Source organism: Mastigoproctus giganteus, chromosome 2 (genome assembly GCF_048544385.1).
Source record: "Mastigoproctus giganteus isolate SK-2022 chromosome 2, ASM4854438v1, whole genome shotgun sequence".
In the NCBI taxonomy this organism is placed as follows: domain Eukaryota; kingdom Metazoa; phylum Arthropoda; class Arachnida; order Uropygi; family Thelyphonidae; genus Mastigoproctus; species Mastigoproctus giganteus.
Genome location: NC_143576.1, coordinates 102,911,965 through 102,938,137, shown reverse-complemented (window position 1 = coordinate 102,938,137; position 26,173 = coordinate 102,911,965). Strand labels below are relative to the sequence as shown.

Here is a 26,173-nt window from a genome sequence, read left to right as displayed (position 1 = left end):
CATACAGGCACTGTAGGAATAAATTATGGTACAAAAATGAATGGTACCAGCAATAGTACTATTCATTTTTCATTTTACATAAACCCCTCTGCTAAAGACGGCACAAAGCCTGGACAGCACCTTTGAGCCATCCAGGTTTGGTTGGTAATATTGTATTCAATTTACTAACTAATAAACCGATATTTATTTATAATAGTCATTTTACTTACTTGTCCATTCTACACTGGAGATAGTCTTTTGCAAGTAATTTGCACTCTGAATTTTCATTATTTCTGCGATTTAAACATAAGAGGTATTTCAGCATAAATGCTTTGCAATCACCTGCAAGAAAAAAAAAATTGATATACAGGATGTTATAAAAGGTTGTTGCCATACAAAAACTTAATAACAATCATATTTAAAAAAGTCCACTGTCATAAGAAAATTTAATAATCTTGTTATTTAGAAACATTAACTGAAGGCTGGCAGTGAGAGCAAAAGAACTTAGTGTTAACTGCAATTCAAGATCTTATCCATTTCTAGAAATTTCATCATTTATTACTGTGTCACACAACCAGCAGAAATTATTTGTTCGTAAGAATGTTAATCTAAAATAATGCAGAAAAAAGATCAGTTGGTTTTACTGCATCTTGTCACTCATCTGAAGGGATCTGGATTTAATCCCACTGGTGACTAAAGGAAATCTTATAGGCCTCTCCAATCATGGCTGTAGTTAGTCAATCTCAGAATAGGAGTAGAATTTTACTATGTAAGTCATTCTCGGTTTTGCAACCAATATAGTATGCAAATCATCCTGTGAACATACACAGTGTACACAAGTCAAGCTAAGCTATTTTTGTACTTGTGTATGAAATAAGTTTTGGTAGCCCATTCCTTTCTGTGAATTTTGTAATCAACCAGTTCAGCACACCAAAACACCGGTGACTTAGAAAAATACTTTAAAAAGTAAATACATAAAAATAATACAAATAAATGATGTTAACATTATATTATTAGCATTAGCAGAGGCATATGATGCAAAAAAGCAAACTTATACAGCAGCAGCAAAAAAAAAAAAAAAAAAAAAAACCACTTTCCTAATTCACCCATCCAGTTACTACAAATGTTTGTCTAGTAGAGCCTTAAATTTATTTAAGCTATCAACTTCCACAACAACAGATGGAAGTCTGTTCCTGCAATTAACTACCTGCTGGCTAAAGGAAAATTTCTGCACATTTATTCCACAACTGTCTTTCCTCAATTTGAATCTGTGCTCCCTCAGGTTTGTAATTTGAGCAAGCAGAAGAATCCCATTAGCATTGAGCCTCCTCAAAACATTCAAGGCCTTATACACCTCAATCAGATCACCTCACGGGTGCCTAGTCTCCAGATGCTGAAACTTGCAGAACTTAAACCTTTCTTGGTAAGAGCACACCTTTGTTCCTCTCACCAATCTTGTTGCCTTTCTTTGTACTCATTATAGCAACTCTACATTCCTCCTAAAATGAGGTCTCCAGACCTGTACACAGCACTCGAGGCATGGCCTGACCACTGCCTTATACATAAGGATAATCATAAATTCATCTGCTGTCTCTACCGTTCTCCCAACTCGACTAATCACTTGGAGCTCTTTGACTTCCTCTCGTTGCAACTTGACTTTCTCCAGTCCAACTTTCCTAACAGTGAGGTAATTTTCCGTGGTGATTTTAATGTTCACAACTCCAGCTGGCTTCCGTTTTCTAGTCACACCGACCCAGCAGGTCGAGATGCTGAGGCTTTTGCAATTACTAATGACCTAGCACAGATTGTTCATTTACCTACAAGAATACCGGACAATCCGAATCATACAGCCAATACGCTGGATCTTTTTCTCACAAACAACCCTTCTAAGTACACGGTCGAAGTGAGAGGTCCTTTAGGCACTTCAGATCACAACTTGGTGATTGTCTCTTCTCCAATGGAACCTTTATCCCATGGCTATTCCCAACCTCGTGTTGTTTGGCATTACAAGAATGCAAAATGGGATGACCTGCGAGACTTCTTTTCTTCTTTTCCTTGGTCGGATTTTCTGTTTTACTGTTTCAAAACTCCTGATGTCAACATTTGCTCAGATCGTGTCAGTGAAATTATTCTTGCAGGAATGGAATCCTTTATCCCACACTCCACTTTAAAATCTCATCCTTTATCTAAACCTTGGTTTTCCAATAAATGTGCTAAGGCTGTTCAAGAGAAGAATGTTGCATTTCGTAATTGGCTTGTTTCTAATTCTTCAGTTTCATTTTCTGCCTACACCAAAGCTCGCAACAATTGTAAAGCAGTTATTAATCAGTCCAAACTAGAGTTTGAACAGGCTAAGAGTAGAAAACTTGCTTCTTGCCCTAATGGTAGCCGAGCATTCTGGTCTCTTGCCAAAGCTATTGGCCGCAACTTTTGCCCATCTCTGCTTCCACCTCTGTCCAAACCAGATGGTTCTGTTTTCACTTCAGCCAAGGATAAAGCTGACCTGCTAGCGTCCCATTTTTCTTCCAGCTCATGTATTAATGAACTTGGTAAAACACCTCCCACCATTCCCAACATGGTCCATTCAATGCCTCCTGTGGTCTTCCGTCAAAAGGATATCAGAAGGATTTTGATGAATCTTGATGCTAAGAAAGCTCCAGGTCCTGATGGTATTTCTCCACTTGTTCTCAAAATCTGTGCTCCTGAACTTACTCCTATTCTTTGCCGCCTTTTTTCACTTTCTTATTCCAAAGGTGTTTTTCCTTCTGCTTGGAAATTTGCTCATATCCAGCCAGTTCCTAAAAAGGGTGACAAATCCCTCCCATTCAATTATCGTCCCATTGCAATTACTTCTACTCTTTCTAAAGTAATGGAGAAATCAATTAACCGCCAACTCTTAAACTACCTAGAAACCTTCCGTCTGATCAACGATCGCCAGTATGGATTCCGTCAGTGTCGATCCACTGGTGATATTCTGGCTTATGTTACCCATTTATGGATTACTTCAATGGAAAGGTTTGGTGAAACACAAGTAGTTGCTCTTGACATCTCAAAGGCTTTCAATCGTGTTTGGCATAAAGGTCTTCTAAACAAGCTTCCATCTTATTGCTTGCCAACTGTTTTTAGTAATTGGTTATCCAGTTTTCTCTCTGATCGCTCACTGAGGGTGATGGTAGATGGCTCTCTGTCTTCTAACTTCTCCACTAATGCCGGTGTCCCCCAAGGTTCAGTTCTTTCCCCCACTCTTTTCCTCTTGTATATCAATGACCTTCTTCCATTGACTGGAAATCCTATCCATAGTTTTGCCGATGATAGCACATTGCATTCAACTTTCCATTTTGAGAAACCTTGACCTGCTCAATCAGCTTCAACTTCTCGAAAATCTGCTACCAATTCCTTAAATGCCGATCTTCAGGTAATTCTGCAGTGGGGCAAAGACAACTTAGTTGATTTCAACCCTTCTAAAACACAGTCTTGTCTTATATCTCGCAAAAAGGATTCTTCTGTTCCTATGCTTATCTTTAGTGACACTCCAATTTCTAGGCAAAAGGATATATCTCTTTTGGGGATTACCCTGACTTCTAATCTCTCTTGGCACAAGCACATTACAAATATTGCTTCCTCTGCATCTAAAAAACTTGGTTTTCTCTTTCGCTCTCGGCATTACTTTTCTTCCAAACAGCTGCTCACTCTGTATAAATTGCAAATCCGCCCTGCCATGGAATATTGTTCCCACATTTGGGGTGGTGCCCCCAAAACCTCTCTCAGGCTTCTTGATTCCATTCAGAAGAGGGCAGTTAGGTTAATTAATGATTCATCTCTAACAGAGTCTCTCCACTCGCTTTCTCATAGATGTACTGTTTCTGCTGCATGCCTCTTCTACAGATATTTCCATGGGCACTGTTCTTCTGAATTGGCTTCTATAATTCCCGCTCTCTCTTTCAAAACAGTCTGAACACGTGCCGCCACCAGCCAACATCCATTTACTGTCCAACTTCAAACCCACAGAACCAACTTTTCATCTTCCTCATTTATTCATTCAACTGCCGTTTTCTGGAACAACCTTCCTTCATACGTATTTCCTGAAAATTACAATCTACAGAAGTTCAAGTCCAATGTCAACAAATATCTTCTTTAGTCTTCTCAACCTCCAACCCAAGCACGGTACTAAGTACTATAGGTTCTAATACCTCTCGTGTTTGGGGTTCACATTAAAAAAAAAAAAAAAAAAAAAATCACCTTGTCTCTGCTAGCAAAATTCCTATATATCACTGACAAGATTCCATTACTGCTCTGGCAGCCAGTCTCCACTGCTAAGAGAACTTCATATCTGACTGCACAATTACCCCATATCTATTTCATTCTCCACTTCCCTGAGTCTAGTACAATACAGTTGGTATGTTTCTCTTGGGTTACTGTTACCCATATGCAGTACTTTGCATTTGTCAATGTTAAACTTCAGTTGCCATTTCTCAGCCCATCTACCTAGCTTTTCTAGATCTTGTTGCAGTAGCTGTTGTTATTTGGTTTTTAGGAGCATTAGCAACTAAGGCCATATTATTCCAGGAATATGCGGTGGTCATTCCCTGACCTTTCCGCATCCTACGTATTTGGTGGTGATGGGCTCGAACCCCGGTCTAATCAAGAAGCATGTGCTACGCACTGCTGCTCCTTCCCACCTGGCTATGGAGGCGCCTGTTGCAGTAGCATACTGTCCTTACTGTCATTAACAACCCTACCAACCTTTATATCATCCGCAAGCTTGGACATTAAGCCTGGTATATCTTCATCGAAATCATTGATAAATACACAAAATAATGGGCCCAGTGCACCAAACCCTGGGGAACGCCACTAATAACATTAGTCCACTAAGAGCAGTGTCCATTGATTACCACTCTCTGTCTTCTCCCACTCAACCATCCCTTTATCCATTGTAGAAACTTGCCCTTAATGCCATACCACTCCAATTTGTACAGCAGTCTTCGATGTGCAAGTATCAAAAGCTTTCCTAAAATCCAAGTTTATGATATCAAAATTATTTTTTGCATCCAGTTCCTCTGTGACCACATCATAGAATCCAATCAAATTGGTCAGACAAGACTTCCCTTTACCAAACCAATGCTGTGTCTGAACCATTACTGCAGTTTTGTCTAGATGATCCAGCAATACTTCTTTAACCAGTGACTCCATTATTTTCCTTGGAACAGAAGTTAAACTAACAAGTCTATAATTATTTGTGTCACTCTTTGGTGAATTGGGGATACATTTGCACATCTCCAGTCCATGGGGACCTCCCCTGAATCTAAGGATGCTCTCATAATTATGGCTAAGGGTTTGCTTACTTCCCTCGCTGCCTCCTTCAATATAACTGGATAGATTCTATCCACCCCAGGTGCCTTTTTTATGTTTAACTTCAACAATTTCTCCTCCACTTTGCTCTCCTTTATTACAAAATCATTCAGCTACTGTTAGAGTTTAGTAAACTTCTGTCCTCTCTTTCCTTACAGAATTCAGAAAACAGAATTTTTTATTACAGAATTCTAATCTAAACAGTGATTAAATAACTTTATACAAAAGATAAAATATACAATACAACAAATATTTATTATTTATATAAATAATATAGCTGAATACAAAATGAAAAAGTAAATCACATTTATATCAGCAACACTATTTGAACTAAATTTAAAAATTGCCTAATAATTTCGTGCAAATCAAGGTCCGTCACATTAAATTTTTTATAGATATCAATGCTAAATTTGATAGCTTATTCTGAAACACTTTTTCATTCGTTTTGATTTATAAAAACAACATTCTCCAGTGGCAATAATCAAAATATGAGTTAAAACAATTCATTAAAAAATTACGATATTTGTATAAGTGCAAGACGTTCATCACCCTCCAATAAAATTCATCCTAGGATTTGTTTATTCTGAAAATTCTATGTTCAACTTTCCAGTAGCTTTTAACCCCTTTTAGCAAATTTACCAATAAATCAACCTCCAATACACTGAGAACCCACCATTACCACACATTCAAAAATTATGACTTGAATTTCATTCTCCACTTCTTTTAATTGTATAAACATTGGGTAATAATATTCTAGTTGTTAGTGAATCTTTGCCACAAATTACAATTCACGGTACATATAATCAACTGCCACTTGACATAAGCCTACTGAAACCAAAGAATATTTTCTAAATGGGCCCAAATTCTATATTTAGCTCTTTCGGAAAAAATTGATGAGCCATCACAATTAAAATTAAAACTGGAACAGTAGAAATCTGTCAAATATTATTTTCTTATCATCTGTCCACATGTAATAACTTGACTTCCAGTAACTGGATTTTCATGAAATTTTATGTTTAGTTCCATTAAAATGACTTGCCTAGAAAAATCAAACATCAATAAAATTGGACTAGCGGAAATTATTATTTCTTTTTCTATCCATTTTCATGTAATAACTCAACTCTTCAGGTTTGCAGATGATACGAAGGTTGGTAGGGTTGTTAATGACAATAAAGACGGTATGCTACTGCAACAGGATCTGGAAAAGTTAAGCAGATGGGCTGAGAGGTGGCAACTGAAGTTTAACATTGACAAATGCAAAGTGCTGCATATGGGTACCAGTAATCACAGAAAACTTCATATCTGACCTGGGGGTAATTGTGCAGTCAGATATGAAGATTTCTGACAGTGCAGACAGGCTGCAGGAGTAGCTCATGTGGCCTTGTCAATGATAAGGAGGTGATTAACCCCTTGTATAAGGCAATGGTCAGGCCACACCTTGAGTACTGCATACAGGTCTGGAGGCCTCATTTTAGGAAAGATGTGGAGCTGCTGGAACAAGTACAGAGAAGGGAAATAAGATTAGTGAGTGGAACAAAGGGTTGCTGTTATCAAAAAAGGCTTAAGTTCTGCAAAATGCAGAGCCTGGAGACTAGGCACCTGTAAGGTGATCTGATGGAGGTGTACAAGGCCTTTAATGGTTTGAGCAAGCTCAATGCTGATGGGATTCTTCCTCTTGCTCAGATTTATGTCACCTGAGGAGACGAATTCAAATTGATGAAAGACAGTTGTAGCACAGATGTGCAGAAATTTGTCTTTAGCCAGAGGGCAATTGATTGCTGGAACAAACTTCAACCTATCGTAGTGGAGATCGACAACTTAAATAAGTTAAAGGTAGAACTAGACAAACATTTGGAGTGAATGGATGGGAGAAATGGGAAGGTTTTTTTTGGCTGATGCTATATAAGCTTGCTTTCTTGCATCATATGCCTCTACTAATGCTCTCAGTGGATGGAATTTCATGAAATTTTATCTGACTCTTTTAGAATGATTTGTCGTGCATTCTCAAATTGGACCAATAGAAATCTAGTAATTATTATATCTTTTTTTCATTCATATTACATAGGTATTCATACACCTAGATTATAGCTGAAATATGTTTGCTGCTGTATACTGACTGGAGGAATGAATGGGCAACTTGGTGGATGTGCAGAAATGAAATGATTTCTGGTTACACACAAGTCAACACATAAAAGACAACAAACACATTAGCTAGTTTGTTTCAATTCTGCAAATTAAAAGTTTGATATATATATTTTTTATATTAAAATACATATTATGTAATAAATGCTCACTTTAATTGTATTATATGTCTCAAATTAAAAATCATATTACATTTGTGCAAATAAATATGTACTTTATCATCACTAAAAAACAATTAAACAGTTCACTATTCTTTTGTTTGTACAGAAAATTAATATTGCAATAACATAAAAGAATGAAAATAAAAATGCAGAAAATTATAAACAAAAAATTATATCTTTAGCATAGGTGAAAGTCAAACACACAACTTGTGGATTACTAGGCTTTCACTTTAATCCTTCGGCCAATAAGTGAATTTCGTACAGTGATAAGGAGTTAGGCAACATTCCCTCTTTCAATTTTCTATGCCATATCTGAATACTGCATGGTCATTTTTTTTTTTTTTTAATTTAATTTTAAAGAATACTTTATCCCAGAAAATTTGAAATAAACTGCAAATGACATGATCTTACATTCCACTTGTAAGAGAATTTGGAAAAAGCAACTCAGTCAGTTTCTGATATAAAGTGACATTCCTGTAGAGTAAGGTATTCAGAGTACTTAAGGTGTTGAAGTATTTAAGACAGTGAAAAAGTATTTAAGACAGTGAAAGGCTTAAGTAAAATTAATAATGGCAATATATATATATGCAGCTAGCAGGGACAGGGAGCTGATTATCCCATTGTACAAGGCAATGGTCAGGCCACACCCTGAGTACTGTGTACAGGTCTGGAGGCCTCATTTTAGGAAGGATGTAGAGAGAAGGGCAACAAGATTGGTGAGTGCAACAAGGGGTGCTCTTACCAAGAAAGGCTTAAGTTCTGCAAATTGTGGCACCTGGAGAGTAGACACATGCGAGGTGATCTGCATAAGGGGTTGAGCAAGCTGAATGCTGATGGGGGATCCTTCCTCTTGCTCAGATTATGAACCTGAGGGAGCATAGATTCAAATCGAGGAAAGACAGTCGTAGAATAAATGTATGGAGATTTGCTTTTACGCAGCGGGCAGTTGATTGGTGGAACAGACTTCCACCTTTTGTTGTGGTAGTTTATAGCCTAAATAAATTTAAGGCCGAGCTGGACAGGCATTTGGAATGAATGGAGGGGTGAAATGGGAGGGTTTTTTTTTTTTTTTTTTGCTGATGCTTTCTTGCACCATATGCCTCTATTAATGTTGTTGTTATTTTGGTTTTTATGAGCATTAGCAACTAAAGCCATATTGCTCCGGGGATATGCGGTGGTCATTCCCTGACCTTTCCGCATTCTCCATATTTGGTAGTCATGGGCTCGAACCCCGGTCTGATCAAGAAGCGTGTGCTACGCACTGCGGCTCCTGCCCACCTGGCTACATAGACGCTATCTCTGTAGCCAGGTGGCGTCTCTGTAGCCAGGTGGCTACAGAGACACCATCTACTAATGCTAATTTTCTGATATCCTATATACACCCATCCTTCCACAATTTAAGTTTGTCCTCTAGTTGGTGCAGCACCTCAAAAAAGTCAAAAAAAAATAAATAAATAAAAAATATATATACAGTGGATTCCAGTTATTTGGGCCACCGGTTAATCGAGGCAGCCATTTATTTTGGGCAAACCTTAAAAAACAGAACTCAGTCGAGAAAATAGCCAGGGTTTACTTCGCTTAATTGGGACAACATGCCGTTTAACCGCGGCACTGGAGATTACCCTATGATTGTCTCCGACCGTACCACATGGTTCAGTTGGATTTCTGGAGGTCACAACCATAAAACAATAAAAACAATTAGCAGTCACCTGTTTATTGGGCTTTTCTGTTAGTACAATCTATCATAAACGGATAGTAAACTCGATCTTACTGAATTTGTGATAATACCGAAAGCTGGAATTCTGTGGATTATTATGGTGAAATGTGTTTACACTTCTACTCCATTCTCACTTGCGCGTATCGTGTTACTTGAAATTTGTGTTTGCTGTGTTCTTTTTTATTGATTGCTTATCTTTTTACTGTTTTAAATTTTAACCCTCACCCACAAATGTCAGTGAAGAGAAACGTCAACTAGTTAGTATGTACATATTACAGTATGTATTAATTATTCCGATTATCACATATATTCTTCCGATTATCACCTATCATTTAATTTTTTAATTGGTAAGGTAACATAGAGTAAATGTGTGCTTAATATTTCTTTACTTTAATAGCCTGTGAATAATATTCCTCCTGTTTTCATTAATTAGAATCGCTGTTTAATAGAATTAAAATTCAATTCACAAATGTGATCACAATGACCGGCGCTTACTACACATCGTATAGCGAACGGTACTTTACTAAGGTGACTCCATCGTAACGTGATTTGATTGTACAGTGAACCAATTGTAAAGCGGGTTCCATTGTATTTTTTAACTTTACGTGAAACTTCAGATCATTGGGGCAGCTGCTTAATTGGGCCAAAATGCACTAGTTCCAATGTGGCCCAAATAACTGGAATTGAATGTATATATACATATATTAACATAATGAAGTAGTTAAAAATAATTAAAAATGGTACAAAATATAATACGAAAATTAAGAAAATAAATATAAAGCTATCATTAGAGGCAGCAAAATGCACATTCCTCCACATGATGCCCAATGTATAACTGATATTAAACATAAATCAAAATTAATGCCAGTAGCATGGCAAAACTGTTGAGCGAAAAATAATAAATTATACATAATAATTAATGAACAGGGTGGGAGAAGAAAAGGTAAGACTTAAAATTGTAGCAGAAAAGCTCCAAATAAATTTAGAAAATCCAATTCAAAATAATAAATAAATTTTAAAATTTAGAGCCAATTACATAAGAATTTAGTGGCACCACCTCGTAAGGTGCCAGTTCCGAATTACGTGAAATATCACAAATACAGACTAAACTAATTACAATAAAATAAAAATAAAATAAAATAAAACCAAAACAACAAAAATAGACTGACCATTATGCCCCATATCTACAGAGGACAACAAGGTCAATAATGGTCAGGGAATCACTGCATTTAAATCACTAGACAAATCGTCGCAAAGGCGAACCGATCGAAGGATCAGCCATCACCCGATCCCCCAATGCAGAGGATTTGAATAGAGGTAGTCCTTATGCAGCGAAAAATAAAAATATAGAACAGACAGACTAGCACTCCAGCACATAGCCACACCACTGACAATATAAGTTTAACCAGCTTATATAGACAAATAAATAAAATACTATAGATGGCGGTACAAGTGCAGCATAAGCACATCAAACCCACTACTACCATTTTATTTACATATATTAACATAATGAAGTAGTTAAAAAATAATTAAATATATATATACACAGCCACTCCCCAATTAACGTAAGGGTTGCATTCCGCAGAACTCTACGTAAGTTGGAATTCCCCCCCCCCATGTTTTTTCAGCAGTTGTAACTGTGCTCACTGAATTGATTGAATCAAAAAAGAAATGATCGACAAACATGTGAGCAGAATTATTTATTGTATTTATTAAATTTTTTTATCTCATTTGCAGGAAAAATTACAAAAGTGTGCAATTTAAAAAATTTAAAAATTATAAAATTACAAAACAAAGAGAGGAGACAGGCATAATGTCAGTAAGTTTTACCTCTCAAGCATCACTGCCAGAATCGACATCTTCAGCTGATAAGTACACCACTGCAGAGGTTGAGGACTGTGGAGATTTAGAAGGGATCGGCCACTCAACCTTACAAAAGAACATATTAATGCATCACTAGATGGTGGCTTTTTTCTTTTCATCATAGATTTCTTTGTAGCAAGCAAGCATATCATTCACCCCTCTGTTAACTTTTAAGAATCGTTCGCTGTCAAGATCCATCTTCTCAAACTTCGCCATTGCCAATGCAATTTCATGAAATGCCATTGCCATCTCTCTGGTGATGAAGCATCTCGGCTCCTCATCTGGTTCATCCTGAGCTTCATCAGCATTTTCTTCTTTCACTATCACTGCCTGCAAGTCAATATGTTCTTCATTAGATAATTCCTTCTCTTCTTCCTCTATTAACTCCTCCACATCTTTGGCAACAACCTCCAACTGAAGTAGCTCTGCAACCTTTATCTGTAACCTCTTCATATGATTCGTCTTTTTCAAACCCTTCGAAGCCTTTTACATGTTATGGACATATTTTCTTCTATGCGCCATTTAAACAACTTTTGGTAATTTCCAACCAGACCTTATTAATGTTTAAGGTAACGTGGTAAATATTGTAAGATTTCCAAAAGTCTCAACATAAAATTTTTCTCACCGTCTACTGCAGACAATGCCTGAGCAAATGTTGTGCATAAATAGTATGCTTTCAAATTCGAAATAACACCCTGAACCATGGGTTGGATGAGTGAAGTTGTGTTTGGCGGTAGAAATATGACTCTCACGTTCGAATAGAAATCATCTAGATGTGAAAAATGTCCAGGAGCCTTATCTAATAGAAGTAAAATGTTGAAAGGAACATGAAAGGAAAATGTTGAAAGGAAAAATATTGCAAAGACCAGTGTCTTTGCAATATTTTTCAACCTCAGGAATGAAGCAGCATTTAAACCAATCCTCAAAGAGAGATCTTGTTATCCATGCTCTCTGGTTCGATTGGAAATCCACGAGTAGGTGGCTTTATCGATGCCCTTAAATGCACGAGGATTTCCAGAATGGTATACAAGCAGTGATATTAATCTGTAATCTCCCCAAGCAAGAGCGTGGCCCTATATTTTGAAGCCTTGAAACCTGGCATTGTCTTTTCCTCTTTGGAAATGTATGTTCGATCCAGCATCTTTTTACAATACAGAGCAGTCTCGTCAACGTTAAAAATTTGCTGCATTGAATAGCTGCCTTCATCAATAATTTTTTCCATCACATCACAAAATTTCTCTGCAGCTGCAGAATTGGTACTGGCGACTTCACCACATACTTTAATGTTTTGGAAACCAGCGCGATGCTTCAACCTATTAAACCACCCATTCTTGCCACGAACTTGGGTTAGGGTTTGCAGTACTTATCCTTAATATCTTTATAAATACTTCTTGCTTTTTCTTGAATGGCCATTGGACTCAGAGTCACTTGTTTCTGAATCTGATTTTCCATCCATATTATTAATAGCTCTTCGATATAGCACCTGAACGCTGTTTTGTGATCACTGTTGATCTTAAGGGCATTGATCCTTTGACATGTTCTTTTATATGTGCACTGTCCTTTAAAATAGTATTCACTGTTGAAGCAGCGAGACCAAATTCCCTTGCAATAGGTTACAAACTTTGTCCTGCTTCATACATCTTAATCATTTTCATCTTCATTTAGAAATCTATTTTATTTCATTTCCTAGCACTGCCACTTTCCGTTGGTGCCTTTCTCTTCATCATTGTAATACGTAAATAGGAATGAAGAGAAGTTTCTGAAAATTTGTTTTTTATATGATTGAAGATTTCAGTGAAGAGGAACTCATTTCACGATAATACCATAACGTAAAAAACCACAGAATTCCAGTTATTGGTATTATAGAAAATGCAATAAAATCAAGTTTACTACCCATTTATAATAGATTGCACTAACAGAAAAGTGCAAATTGTTTTTATTGTTTTTTGGTCGTGACCTCCAGAAGTACGACCCTCCTAAAAAACACCTGATACTGAGCTCCGTTAATCTTGTTCTTCAGATGGGAAAGGCAGTGGAATTAAGCAATTGACGAAGGCCAAATTGTAATGGCCAGATGACTGGGTAAGAGCATATTTGAAACAGCACGGCTGGTGGGATGCTCACGGTCAGCCGTGGTTAGTACCTACAGAAAGTGGTAGAAGGAGGGAAACTCACGAATTGCCGGTGAGGTGTTGGACGATCATGGCTCATCGATGCTCGAGGTGAGCGAAGGCTCTCCCGGATGATATGTGGCGACAAAAGGGCGACTGTGGCGCAACTTTCCAGTAACTGGAATGCTAGTGATGGGAGTAATGTATCACGACATACAGTACATCGAACCCTGCCGAAAATGGGGCTTTGTAGCCGCAGGCTGCTCCGAGAGCCCATGCTAACCAAGGTTCACTGGCGACAGCGCCTACAATGGCACGCGAGCATCAAAACTGGACCACGGGTGATTGGAAGGTCGTCTGGTCCGATGAATCGCATTTCCTGTTGCACCATGTGGACTGCCGGGTACGTGTGCATTGTTTACCTGGGGAAATGATGGCACCTGGATGCACCGTGGGATGAAAATAAGCCAATGGCAGCGGTGTCTTGCTTTGGGCGATGTTCTGCTGGGATACCCTGGGTCCAGTCACCCATGTGCTAGGCACTGTTGTTGTTGTTGTTATTTGGTTTTTTAGGAGCATTAGCAACTAAGGCCATATTGCTCCGGGGATATGCTGTGGTCATTCCCTGACCTTTCCGCATCCTCCGTATTTGGTGGTCACAGACTTGAACCCCGGTCTTAATCAAGAAGCGTGTGCAATGCACTGCTGCTTCTGCCCACCTGGCTACGGAGGCACTGTGCCAGGCACTCTGACGTCTACCACCTACCTGAACATCATTGCTGACCAGGTACACCCTTTCGTGGCAACGGTCTTCCCCTCTGGTAGTGCCATCTTTCAGCAAGATAATGTGCCATGCCATAGCACCCACATTGTTCAAGACTGGTTTGTGGAACATGAGGAAGATTTCCAGGTATTGCCCTGGCCTCCAAATTCCCCAGACATCAATCCCATTGATCATCTGTTGTTTGTGCTGGAACAGCAACTCCAATCTGTGGTGTCTCAACCACAGACCTTAGAGGAGTTAAAGGATCTGCTGGTTACATGTTGGTACAAGATACCACAAGACACATTTAGAAATCTTATAGCGTCCATGCCTCGCCAGGTATGGGCTGTTTTGGCTGCACATGGAGGACTAACATCATATTAGGTAGGTGATCATAACATGTTTTGGCTCAACAGTATCACCTTTTAGAAAGAAATAGCTTAGTAATATAGCAAAATTTTCAACTTCCAGGGACTTGGTACAAATTACAAAAAAAAAAGGAAAAAAGAAACAATGTTATTGGGTTCACATTACGATATTTTCACAATACCTCCATTTATCCCTACAGATGCAAAGTATGTTTCCATTTTTTTTTTCAGTTTGCACCTGACAACAAAAACTTACGTAAAGTTGAATTTGCATAAATCAGGGAGATACAGGGTGTCTCAAAAATACATAGAATAACTTCAGGAATGAGTTCCTCATATGTAGACAATAAAAATATTTTATATCAACATAGTTCCGGAAATGCTTGGTTTCCGAGTTTTGAAGGTCTGTGTATGACACTTAACTGTTCACATCACCTTATAGTAATTGTTCAAAACGTCCCCCTTCTGCCTGAATATAGACCTCACATCGACGTTTCAAGGACTCATGAAGATGATGCCAAATTCCTGGCATGTTTCTTATTGTCTCACAACCAGCTACAATTCGATTGCGGAGAGTTTCCACATCAGCTACTGCAGTCGAATACACCAATGACTTTAAATGGCCCCACAAAAAGAAATCTAGTGGGTTTAAATCAGTTGAGCGCCAGACAGTTGGTCCACCTCTACCTATCCACCAACCAGAAAACCTTCAATTCGGGTAATTGCAGGCTAGGTGGCTGAAAAACCTTTGATTCAGATATTTGTGGGCTATGTGGCTGAAATGTGCGAGCGCGCCATTGTGCAAGAAGTGTGCTTGTTGACGACTGATCAGTGGCGTGTTGCCCAAGAAAGCAGGCATGTTGTTTTCCAGAAAGTTTCTGTATGCCTGCCCTGTGAGTTTGTTTGGAAGTACATGGGGCCCAATTATAACTTATAACTTATCACCAAAAACACCCACCCAGATGTTGAGGCTGAACCGCTGTTGGTGATGTGATGGAAGAATTCCATGTGGGTTTTCCTCAGCCCATACATGCTGATTGTGAAAGTTTTGGATTCCATCTTGTGTGAATTGTGCTTCATTTGTGAATATCACTAAGGCAGGAAAGTAAGGAGTTATACCACACTGCTGCAAGAACCACTGGCAGAACATTACTCGCACAGGATAATCTGCTGGTGACAAGGCCTCTACCCGTTGCAGATGGTAAGGATACAGCTGGTGTTCTCGCAACACTCTCCAAATAGTCAAACGTTGTACAACCAGTTACATTGCTATTCTGCATGTGCCGATTCCAAGAGTGGCATGCACAACATCCAAAATCTCCTCCTCTACTTCAGGAGTCATAGATATTGGTCGTCCTCTGTCGGCACCACAAAGTGTAAAGGTCCCATGTTCACAAAAGTGGCGATGGATACCTTCAAACGTTTTCCTGTCTGGACATCTTCGTTCTGGGAACCTTTCATAGTAAAAAACGATGAGCCTCCAGAGCATTGCCGTCTGCCAAACCGTACATAAAGTGCATACCCGCTTGCTCCTGATTTGAATACATGGTCGGAATGGAAAACCACCAGATTCTGTCTGTACCTTGTGATGAAGAAAATCACCTGCGGGAGATAAGACATTCCAGTTAATAACTCGAGAACCAAGCATTTCCAGAACTATGGTGATATAAAATATTTTCATTGTCTACATATGAGGAACTCATTCCTGAAATTATGCCATGTATTTTTGAGACACCCTAGTCCTTGAGGTTGTCACAGACATTCTCTCATATATGCCAGACAAGCTGTATTTGCTACCTGGGAATCTAAAACGCTGATAGAACTGATATTCAGGTGACACTCAAGTCAAGTGGACCCAATTTCGGCAAAGCCTGGAGGTCTGTGACAGCCAAATCCTCTGCTTACACTTTCAGGATGGTGAGATTGTTAATAATCCTGGGTATAACCTCCATGCATAAGCACCCAAGTGTGAACCAACGTAAGAAGGGATCGAGATGTGGTGCCCACACCACATGGGGAAATGACACCCCTCTGTGTTACCAGGCAGTAGGTGGTAGATGACTCTCATCAACCATTGAAATACCACTTTGCTTATTGGAGGCTTGAAGTGGTGGAACCCATGTTTAGTCTCCAGAGCCAAGTGCTGGTCAACCCTTCCCCATCATGCAGTATGACTGATGACTTTTGAGGTTATGATGAACATCATGGCGAGATCCAATCTTCGTTACATTTCAAGTGTACAGCTCTAAAACGGTGTTTGCAGACCGGCCGCTAGTTAGTACACTGGAACAAACCTATTTGTAACTCTCTAGGAGGCTTCCGGATCAGCTAGTGTATAATCTTGCTACCTCTACTCTGCCAGTAGAGGTAGCAAGTAGTGTGTATGCAGCGGGCATTGTCGAGACCACATTATGTCAAGGATCTGGGCATATTCTTACCATGTGTACACCATATCCAAAAAATTTTATTACTTCATACTGCATGTCCCACCCACTTTTTCTTGCTATTGAACACACCATGAATTGTCAAACTAATAGAGTAAGCTTATCTGCAAAAAGATCTAAACCTCCCAAACACTTCCTAGTTCATTTCACAAATATACGTGGTCTCAATTCTAATATCAACAATGTCCATTTCCACTTCAGTTGCCAAACCCCATGTACTTTTTCTGACAGAATCTTAGTTATTGGTTGATTAAACTACTGCTCATCTTAGTTGCCCAAACTATTCGCTGAATGATTCCTTTCACCTCAAAGGTGGTACCTGTGCTTATGTTCATTCCAATATTCCCTGTCAGGGACTTGGTAATTTGGAATCTCCTCTTTTCGATCTTCTCTAGCTTAAAATCTCTCTACCTCATTGTGTCAAATTCATCTGTTGTCTCAACTGTTCTCCCAACTGCACTAATCACTTGGAGCTCTTTGACTTCCTCCAGTCCAACTTTCCTAATAGTGAGGTGATTTTCCTAGGTGATTTTCCTTGGTGATTTTAAGGTTCACAACTCCAGCTGGCTTCCGGTTTTTTAGCCACACTGACCCAGCTGGTCAAGATACTGAGGCTTTTGCAATTATTAATGACCTTGCACAGATTGTTCATTTACCTACAAGAATACTGGACAATCCTAACCACACAGCCAACATGCTGGATCTTTTTCTCACAAACAACCCTTCTAAGTACAGGGGAATGAGTGGTCCTTTAGGCCCCTCAGATCACAACTTGGTGATTGTCTCTTCTCCAATGGAGCCTTTATCTCATGGCTTCCCAACCTCATATTGTTTGGCATTACAACAATGCAAAATGGGATGACATGCGAGATTTCTTTTCTTCTTTTCATTGGTTAGATTACTGTTTCAAAACTTCTCATGTCAACATTTGCTCAGATCGTGTCAGTGAAATTATTCATGTAGGAATGGAATCCTTTATCTCACACTCCACTTTAAAATCTCATCCTTTATCTAAACCTTGGTTTTCGAATAAATGTGCTAAGGCTGTTCAAGAGAAGAACGTTGCATATCGTAATTAGCTTGTTTCTAATTCTTCAGTTTTATTTTCTGCCTACACCAAGGCTCACAACAATTGTAAAGCAGTTATTAATCAGTCCAAACTAGAATTTGAACAGGCTAGGAGTAAAGAATTTGCTTCTTATCCTAATGGCAGCCAAGCATTCTGGTCTCTTGCTAAAGCTATTGGCCGCAACTTTTGCCCATCTCTGCTCCCACCTCAGTCCAAACCAGATGGTTCTGTTGTCACTTCAGCCAAGGATAAAGCTGACCTGATAGCATCCCATTTTTCTTCCAACTCATGTGTTAATGATTTTGGTAAAACACTCGCACCATTCCCAACACGCTCCATTCAATGCCTCCTGTGGTCTTCTGTCAAAAGGATGTTAGAAGGATTTTGATTAATCTGGATGCTAAGAAAGCTCTCGGTCCTGATGGCATTTCTCCACTTGTTCTCAAAACCTGTGCTCCTGAACTTACTCCTATTCTTTGCCACCTTTTTTCACTTTCTTATTCCAAAGGTGTTTTCTCTTCTGCTTGGAAATTTGCTCACATCCAGCCAGTTCCTAAAAAGGGTGACAAATCCCTCCCATCCAATATCATCCCATTGCAATTACGTGTACTCTTTCTAAAGTAATGGAGAAATCAATTAACTGCCAATTCTTAAACTACCTAGAAACCTTCCATCTGATCAACGATCGCCAGTATGGATTCCGTCAGTGTCGATCCACTGGTGATATTCTGGTTTATGTTACACATTTATGGACAAATTTAATGGAAAAGTTCAGTGAAACACAAGCAGCTGCTCTTGACATCTCAAAGGCTTTCGATCATGTTTGGCATAAAGGTCTTCTAAATAAGCTTCCATCTTATGGTTTTCCAACTGTTTTTTGTAATCAGTTTCCAGTTTTCTCTCTGATCACTCATTGAGGGTGATGGTAGATGGCTCTCTGTCTTCTAAATTCTCTACTAATGCCGGTGTCCCCCAAAGGTTCAGTTCTTTCCCCCATTCTTTTCCTCTTGTATATTAATGACCTTCTTCCATTGACTGGAAATCCTATCCATAGTTTTGCCAATGATAGCACATTGCATTCTACTTTTCATTTTGAGAAATCTTGTCCTGATCAATCAGCTTCAACTTCTCGAATATCCACTACCAATTCCTTAAATGCCGATCTCCAGGTATTTCTTCAGTGGGGCAAAGACAACTTAGTTGATTTCAACCCTTCTAAAACTCAGTCTTGTCTTATATCTCGCAAAAAGGATTCTTCTGCTCCTATGCTTATCTTTGGTGACACTCCGATTTCTAGGCAAAATGATATATCTCTTTTGGGGATTACCCTGACTTCTACTCTCACTTGGCACAAGCACATTACAAATATTGTTTCCTCTGCATCTAAAAAACTTAGTTTTCTCTTTTGCTCTCAGTGTTACTTTTCTTCCAAACAGCTGTTCACTCTGTACAAATCGCAAATCTTCCCTACCATGGAATATTGTTCCCACATCTGGGGCAGTGCCCCCAAAACCTCTCTCAGGCTTCTAGATTCCATTCAGAAGATGGCAGTTAGGTTAATTAATGACTCATCTCTAACAGTTTCTCCACTGTCTGTCTCATAGACGTACTGTTTCTGCAGATACTTCCATTGGCACTGTTCTTCTGAATTGGCTTCTATAATGCCTGTTCTCTCTTTCAAAACAGTCCGAACATGTGCCGCCACCAACCAACATCCATTTACTGTCCAACTTCAAGCTCACAGAACCAACTTTTCATCTTCCTCATTTATTCATTCAACTGTTGTTTTCTGGAACAAGCTTCCTTCATACATATTTCCTGAAAGTTACAGTCTGCAAATGTTCAAGCCTAATGTCAACAAATATCTTCTCAACCTCCAACCCAAGCACGGTACTAAGTACCATAGGTTCTAATACCTCTTGTGTTTGGGATTTTCATAAAAACAAAAAAATATATATATTGCCATTACTTATTTTACTTAAGCCTTTCACTGTCTTAAATACTTCAACACCTTAAATACTCTGAATACCTTACTCTACAGGAATGTCACTTTATATCAAAAACTAACTGAGTTGCTCTTTACAACATCTTTTCAAGAAGATCCACCATTCCTTCCTGAAATGGTGGTTCTAAACCTCATGATGTATCTAATAAGGGCTTTATCATGGAATAATGTACTGTAATTCTTTACTGTAATTCATTTCATTTTAGTTTAATCCCAATGTAAACATTATCAAACTGCAACACTAATGCATAATTTGTTCAGCAATGGCAACTGAATGAGGCAATTACTTTCTTTTCTTATCTTCTTCTTATTTGGTTTTTAGGAGCATTAGCAACTAAGGCCATATTGCTCCGGGAAATGCGGTGGTCATTCCCTGACCTTTCCGCATCCTCCATATTTGGTGGTGACGGTCTCGAACCCTGGTCTAATCAAGAAGCATGTGCTACGCACTGCTGCTCCTTCCCACCTGGCTACGAAGGTGCTGCAATTACTTTCAAGATTGGAAAGGTAACAGCCACACTCAACTGTTAACAGGAAACTAAATTAAGAATTAAACTAAAATGAAGTGAGTCTTAGCAAAATTTACCTACATCATAAATAAAATACCATGTGCTGTCCTAGCCATCTGTCTACTACTGAGAGAACTTTTTTATTAGCCATATGGTGAAAGGAAGCCTGAGTGCCCTGAGAGTAAAAGAGAGAGACAGAGAGAAATAGGAGGGAAATCACCAAAAATAGAGAAGAATGATGATATCCAGCTCAGGATCCTATGTGTGCCAAGCCCATACTCACCAGATGTGAGATGGATTGCACAATTACACCTGTCATTTTAAATATCAGTTACTTTCAGTTTGCTTCTAGGTGATGAAAACTGATATGGGCAAACAACTGGAGTTTTAGGAGACAGTTCCATCAAAAGACCTCAAATCACATAATTCTGTTTCTGGTTATTTTGTTGGACACATGGTGTCACAATTTTTTCCAAGGATTAAAACTATTCTTTTTCTAGTGACTGAATTCTTCCTGTTGTTCCCAGCAGAATTTTTTACATTTTCACATTTTTTTTTTATAGTAGGCATCTAATTCTAACACAGACATTCCATGGTAAGCACTATGAGTCAACAAAATGTAGTGACTTCTTGTCACAATGTGAGAACAAATTGTGTAATCGAAGAAATATTGCAGATCTGAATTGCCCATTTTGCCGTGTGAAAAGCATCAAAGAGATTTGTAGCATCAAACACTAATTGATAATTGTGCAATCTGAAGGTGTCCTTTGACTTTTGCAGCATAGGTATAAGTGCAGAAGAAACAAACCATCCTACTTATCACTGGCATAACTGTATAAGAATGAATCAAAGCATAAATCAAATGAGCTGCTGTCTCCACATGTTTTTCTCCCATGAATGATAAACTGCATTTAGCATGTATTTCCTTTTTTAAACCTGATTGGTCTACATATGACATAGCAGGATATTAGAGCTGGAAAAGGAATTAGAAAATGTGAATTGGGATATCATCGGTTTGGCTGAAACAAGAAGAAGAAATGAATCACTTATAAGTTTATCAAGTGCAAATCTACTATACACCAATGGAAACAGTGAAAGGAGTGAAGGTGCAGTTGGGTTTCTGGTCCATAAAGATTTAAAAAGCAACATTTTGGAATTCAAAAGTACACCACCAAGGGTGTCAACACTAATACTCAAGATTTCTAAGAGGTACAAGCTAAAGGTTATAATGATTTATGCACCAACATCAAGCCATGATGATGAAGAGGTTGAAGAAATGTACACCGAAATTGAGAGTCTTCTAGATGAGCAAAAAACCCACTACACTATTATTATGGGGGACTTCAATGCCAAGGTTGGAAAAAGACAAAACAGCACAGAAAGGGGAACTATAGGAAATTTTGGAATTGGTGAAAGAGGCGAAAGACTTGTGGAATTTGCAGAATATCAAGGATTGTCAGTAATGAACACTTTTTTCAAGAAAAGGGTGAACAGAAAGTGGACATGGAAGAGTCCAAATGGATTAACAACTAATGAAATAGACTTCATCCTCACTAACAGAAGATATATTGTGAATGATGTTACCGTCCTGAATAATGTAAATGTTGGAAGTGATCACAGAATGGTAAGATGTACACTTGATATAGATGTAGGAAAGGAAAGGAAAAAACTGACTCGAGTAAATAATACAAAGGTCTTTGAGATAACAGAAGAGGAGAAAATGCAGTATGTACTGGAACTTAAGAACAACTTTGAGCTTCTGCAGACTGCTCAGGACCAAGATATCGACGAGGAATATTACAACTTTCTGAAAGTGATAAAGTCCAAGAAACCTATAGGGAAAAAGAAATCCAAAGAAGAAAAAATTAGTCAAGAAACACTTGTTATGATGAACCGAAGGCAAAAAATGAAGAGCAAGAGAAACACTGACAAGGAAAAAATTGAGTATACTGAGTTATGCAAAGCCATTAGAAAAAGACTCAGAGAGGACATAAGAAGATTTAACACAAGAAAGGTAGAACAAGCATTAAGGGAAAACAAAGGATTTAAATCAGCAGCCACGAGCAGTAATACAGAAAGACAAATGATACTGAAACTGAAGAATACCGAAGGTGTACTTATAAACAGCAGAGAAGGCATAATTCAAATAGTAGAAGACTACTATAGAGAACTATACAAGGAGCGAGGGAATGATGCCTGCAGTGGGGAACATGGATTGCAAATTAGCAACACATACGACATACCAGATATTCTTCCTGATGAGGTAGAACATGCATTGAAGAAAATGAAGAATCAGAAAGCCCCGGCAGAAGATGAAGTTACTGTAGAGTTGTTAAAATTGGGAGGAAGAGACATAACACAAAAACTGGCAAGGCTCGTCACAAAGTGCATTAGAAAAGGTGTGATGCCTAAGCAGTCGAATAATGCAATCATAGTTTTGTTGCATAAGAAAGGAGATAAATCAGAAATTGGAAATTATAGACCAATTAGCTTGTTATCCCACATCTACAAGTTGTTCACAAGAGTCATTACTAACAGATTAGAAAGAATACTTGATGAGAATCAACTGAAAGAGCAAGCTGACTTTAGGACAGGATTCTCAACTATGGATCACCTTCATGTAATATCACAGCTAATGGAGAAAGCAAATGAATATAAAACACCATTATGCCTGACATTTGTGGATTATGAAAAGGCATTTGATTCCATACAGCATAAGGCAATCTTTCGGGCACTGGAAAAACAAGGCATAGATACCCCACATATTATGATTTTGAAGAAAATATATGAGAGTGCTACCTCCTTTATTAGACTAGACAAAGACAGTAGGAAATTTAAAATCAAGAAAGGAATTCAACAAGGAGACAACATCTCCGAAGCTGTTTACTGCTGCCCTTGAGGAAGCTTTCAGAAAATTAGACTGGTCGCAGAAAGGAGTCAATATGAACGGAGAGTACCTAAACCATTTACGATTTGCAGATGACATTGTGGTCATAAGCTACGATCCCAAAGAATTAGAGGAAAACCTTAATCAGTTATACACAGTTAGTACGGATTTTGGACTAAAGATGAATATGGCTAAAACAAAAGTAATGAACAAGTATGTCACAGAAAGGGAAATAATGATTGGAGGAGCAGTAATTGAAAAGGTGGAGTCATATACTTATCTGGGACAAGTTATTAGCTGTAATAATGATAAATGGCTGGAAGTCAAGAGAAGAATAAATTTTGGATGGATAGCATTCAGGAAATATAGACATACTGAAGGGCAATATCCCAGTTTGTCTGAAACATAAAATAATGAACCAATGTATACTCCCCACCATGACTTATATACAAGTGAAACTTGGGCACTCACCAAAAGAATGGAAGAGAAGCTGAGAACTACACAGAGAAGAATGGAACGAATTATATTGAGAATCAGACTGCTAGATAAGAAGAGAAACACATGGATTAGGCAGCAAACTCAAGTAAAGGACATTCTTATCAAAACTAAAGAACTAAAATGGTCTTGGGCAGGACACATAGCTCGAAGACATGATGACAGATGGACTAATAAAATAACAGAATGGTACCCAAGAGGAGCTAGAAGAAAACCTGGAAGAAAAAGGCAGAGATGGATAGATGAAATTCATGAGTTTGTGGGTAGTAAATGGATGGCCAGTGCTCAAAACAGAAGGAACTGGAAAGTTGCTGGAGAGGCCTTCATCCTGCCGTGGATTGAAAATGGCTGATGATGATGATTACATAGCAGAATTCAGGAAATCTACTATGTAACTTTGTTTTGGCAATTTCAAGAAACTTACATATGCCCTGTTTGATGCTGTTTCATCTCTCATATAATTTTTCTAAACACATTTTAGGATTTTCTTACTTCCAATTCTATGTGCCTGTTTGAATCATAAAACTCAGTTTTCTGATGCCTGAAAGTCACAATATCCTTATTAGTAATCATCAACATCAGCTATTTTCAATCCACTGCAGGATATGGACGTATATATGGACGTGCTGCAGGAAGTTTAGTTACTGCTGAGGAAGGAAGCCGATGCTTCCAAAAGCTCCAGAGACTTTTGTTTTTATCGCTTTTAATCCGGTTTATTTTAGTGTATTTTATCTCAAGGATTTTATCACAGTTTTAATGTTTTTACATGTATATAATGTAATTTAATATAATAGCAGTTTTTGTAAATATTTATTTTATTTTATTTTAATATGTAAATATTTTAATTACAGTAAATACTTATTCTTATGGCTGGTGTGTGAGCTGATTTAATGCTAAAATATGAATTTTTCCAACCTCAGAGGCCTTTTTCAGGATTCAGGATGAAGGCCTCTCCAGCAACTTTCCAGTTCCTTCTGTTTTGAGCACTTGCCATCCATTTACTACCCACAAACTCCTGAATTCCTATCCATCTCCGCCTTTGTCTTCCAGGTTTTCTTCTAGCTCTTCTTGAGTACCATTCTGTTATTTTCTTAGTCCATCTGTCATCATGTCTTCGAGCTATGTGTCCTGCCTAAGACCATTTTAGTTCTTTAGTTTTGATAAGAATGTCCTTTACTTGAGTTTGCAGCCTAATCCATGTGTTTCTCTTCTTATCTAACAGTCTGATTCCCAATATAATTCGTTCCATTCTTCGCTGTGTAGTTCTCAGCTTCTCTTCCATTCTTTTGGTGAGTGCCCAAGTTTCACTTCCATAAGTCATGGTGGGGAGTATACACTGGTTCATTATTTTACATTTCAGACAAACTTAATTCTTCCAAAATTAATTCTTCTCTTGACTTCCAGCCATTTATCATTATACAGCTAATAACTTGTCCAGATAAGTATATGACTCACTCTTTTCAATTACTGCTCCTTTAATCATTATGTTCCTTTCTGTGGCATACTTGTTCATCATTACTTTTGTTTTAACCATATTCATTTTTAGTCCAAAATCATTACTAACAGTGCATAACTCATTAAGATTTTCCTCTAATTCTTTGGGATCGTGGCTTATGACCACAATGTCATCTGCAAATCATAAATGGTTTAGGTACTCTCCGTTCACATTGACTCTTTCTGCGACCAGTCTAATCTTCTGAAAGCTTCCTCAATGGCAGCAGTAAACAGCTTCAGAGATATTGTGTCTCCTTGTCGAACTCCTTTCTCGATTTTAAATTTCCCCACTGTCTTTGTTTAGTCTAATAAGGAGGTAGCATTCTCATATATTTTCTTCAAAATCATAATATGTGGGGTATCTATGCTTGTCTTTCATTGCCCGAAACATTGCCTTAAGCTGTATGGAGTCAAATGCTTTTCATAATCCACAAATGCCAGGCATAATGGTGTTTTGTAATCATTTGCTTTCTCCATTAGCTGTAATATTACGTGAAGGTGATCCGTAGTTGAGAATCCTTGTCCTAAAGTCAGCTTGCTCTTTCAGTTGATTCTCATCAAGTATTTCTTTCTAATCTGTTAGTAATGACTCTTGTGAACGACTTGTAGATGTGGGATAACAAGCTAATTGGTCTACAATTACCAATTTCTGATTTATCTCCTTTTCTTATGCAACAAAACTATGATTGCATTATTCGACTGCTATAGGCACCACACCTTTTCTATGCACTTTGTGACGAGCCTTGCCAGTTTTTTGTGTATGTCTCTTCCTCCAATTTTATCAACTCTACAGTAACTTCATCTTCTGCCAGGGCTT

At 38.2% G+C, this 26,173-nt stretch overlaps 1 protein-coding gene across 1 annotated transcript in view; it reads right to left on the bottom strand.

Moving 5' to 3' along the window:
* LOC150089471 (cytochrome c oxidase assembly protein COX19) overlaps positions 1 to 26,173 on the bottom strand; it is a 49,804-nt gene that overhangs the window by 8,029 nt on the left and 15,602 nt on the right. Inside the window, exon 3 of the mRNA XM_090368615.1 lies at positions 210 to 321. Coding sequence (XP_090224741.1) covers positions 210 to 321 — 112 coding nt within the window. The remainder of the gene's footprint in view (positions 1 to 209; positions 322 to 26,173) is intronic.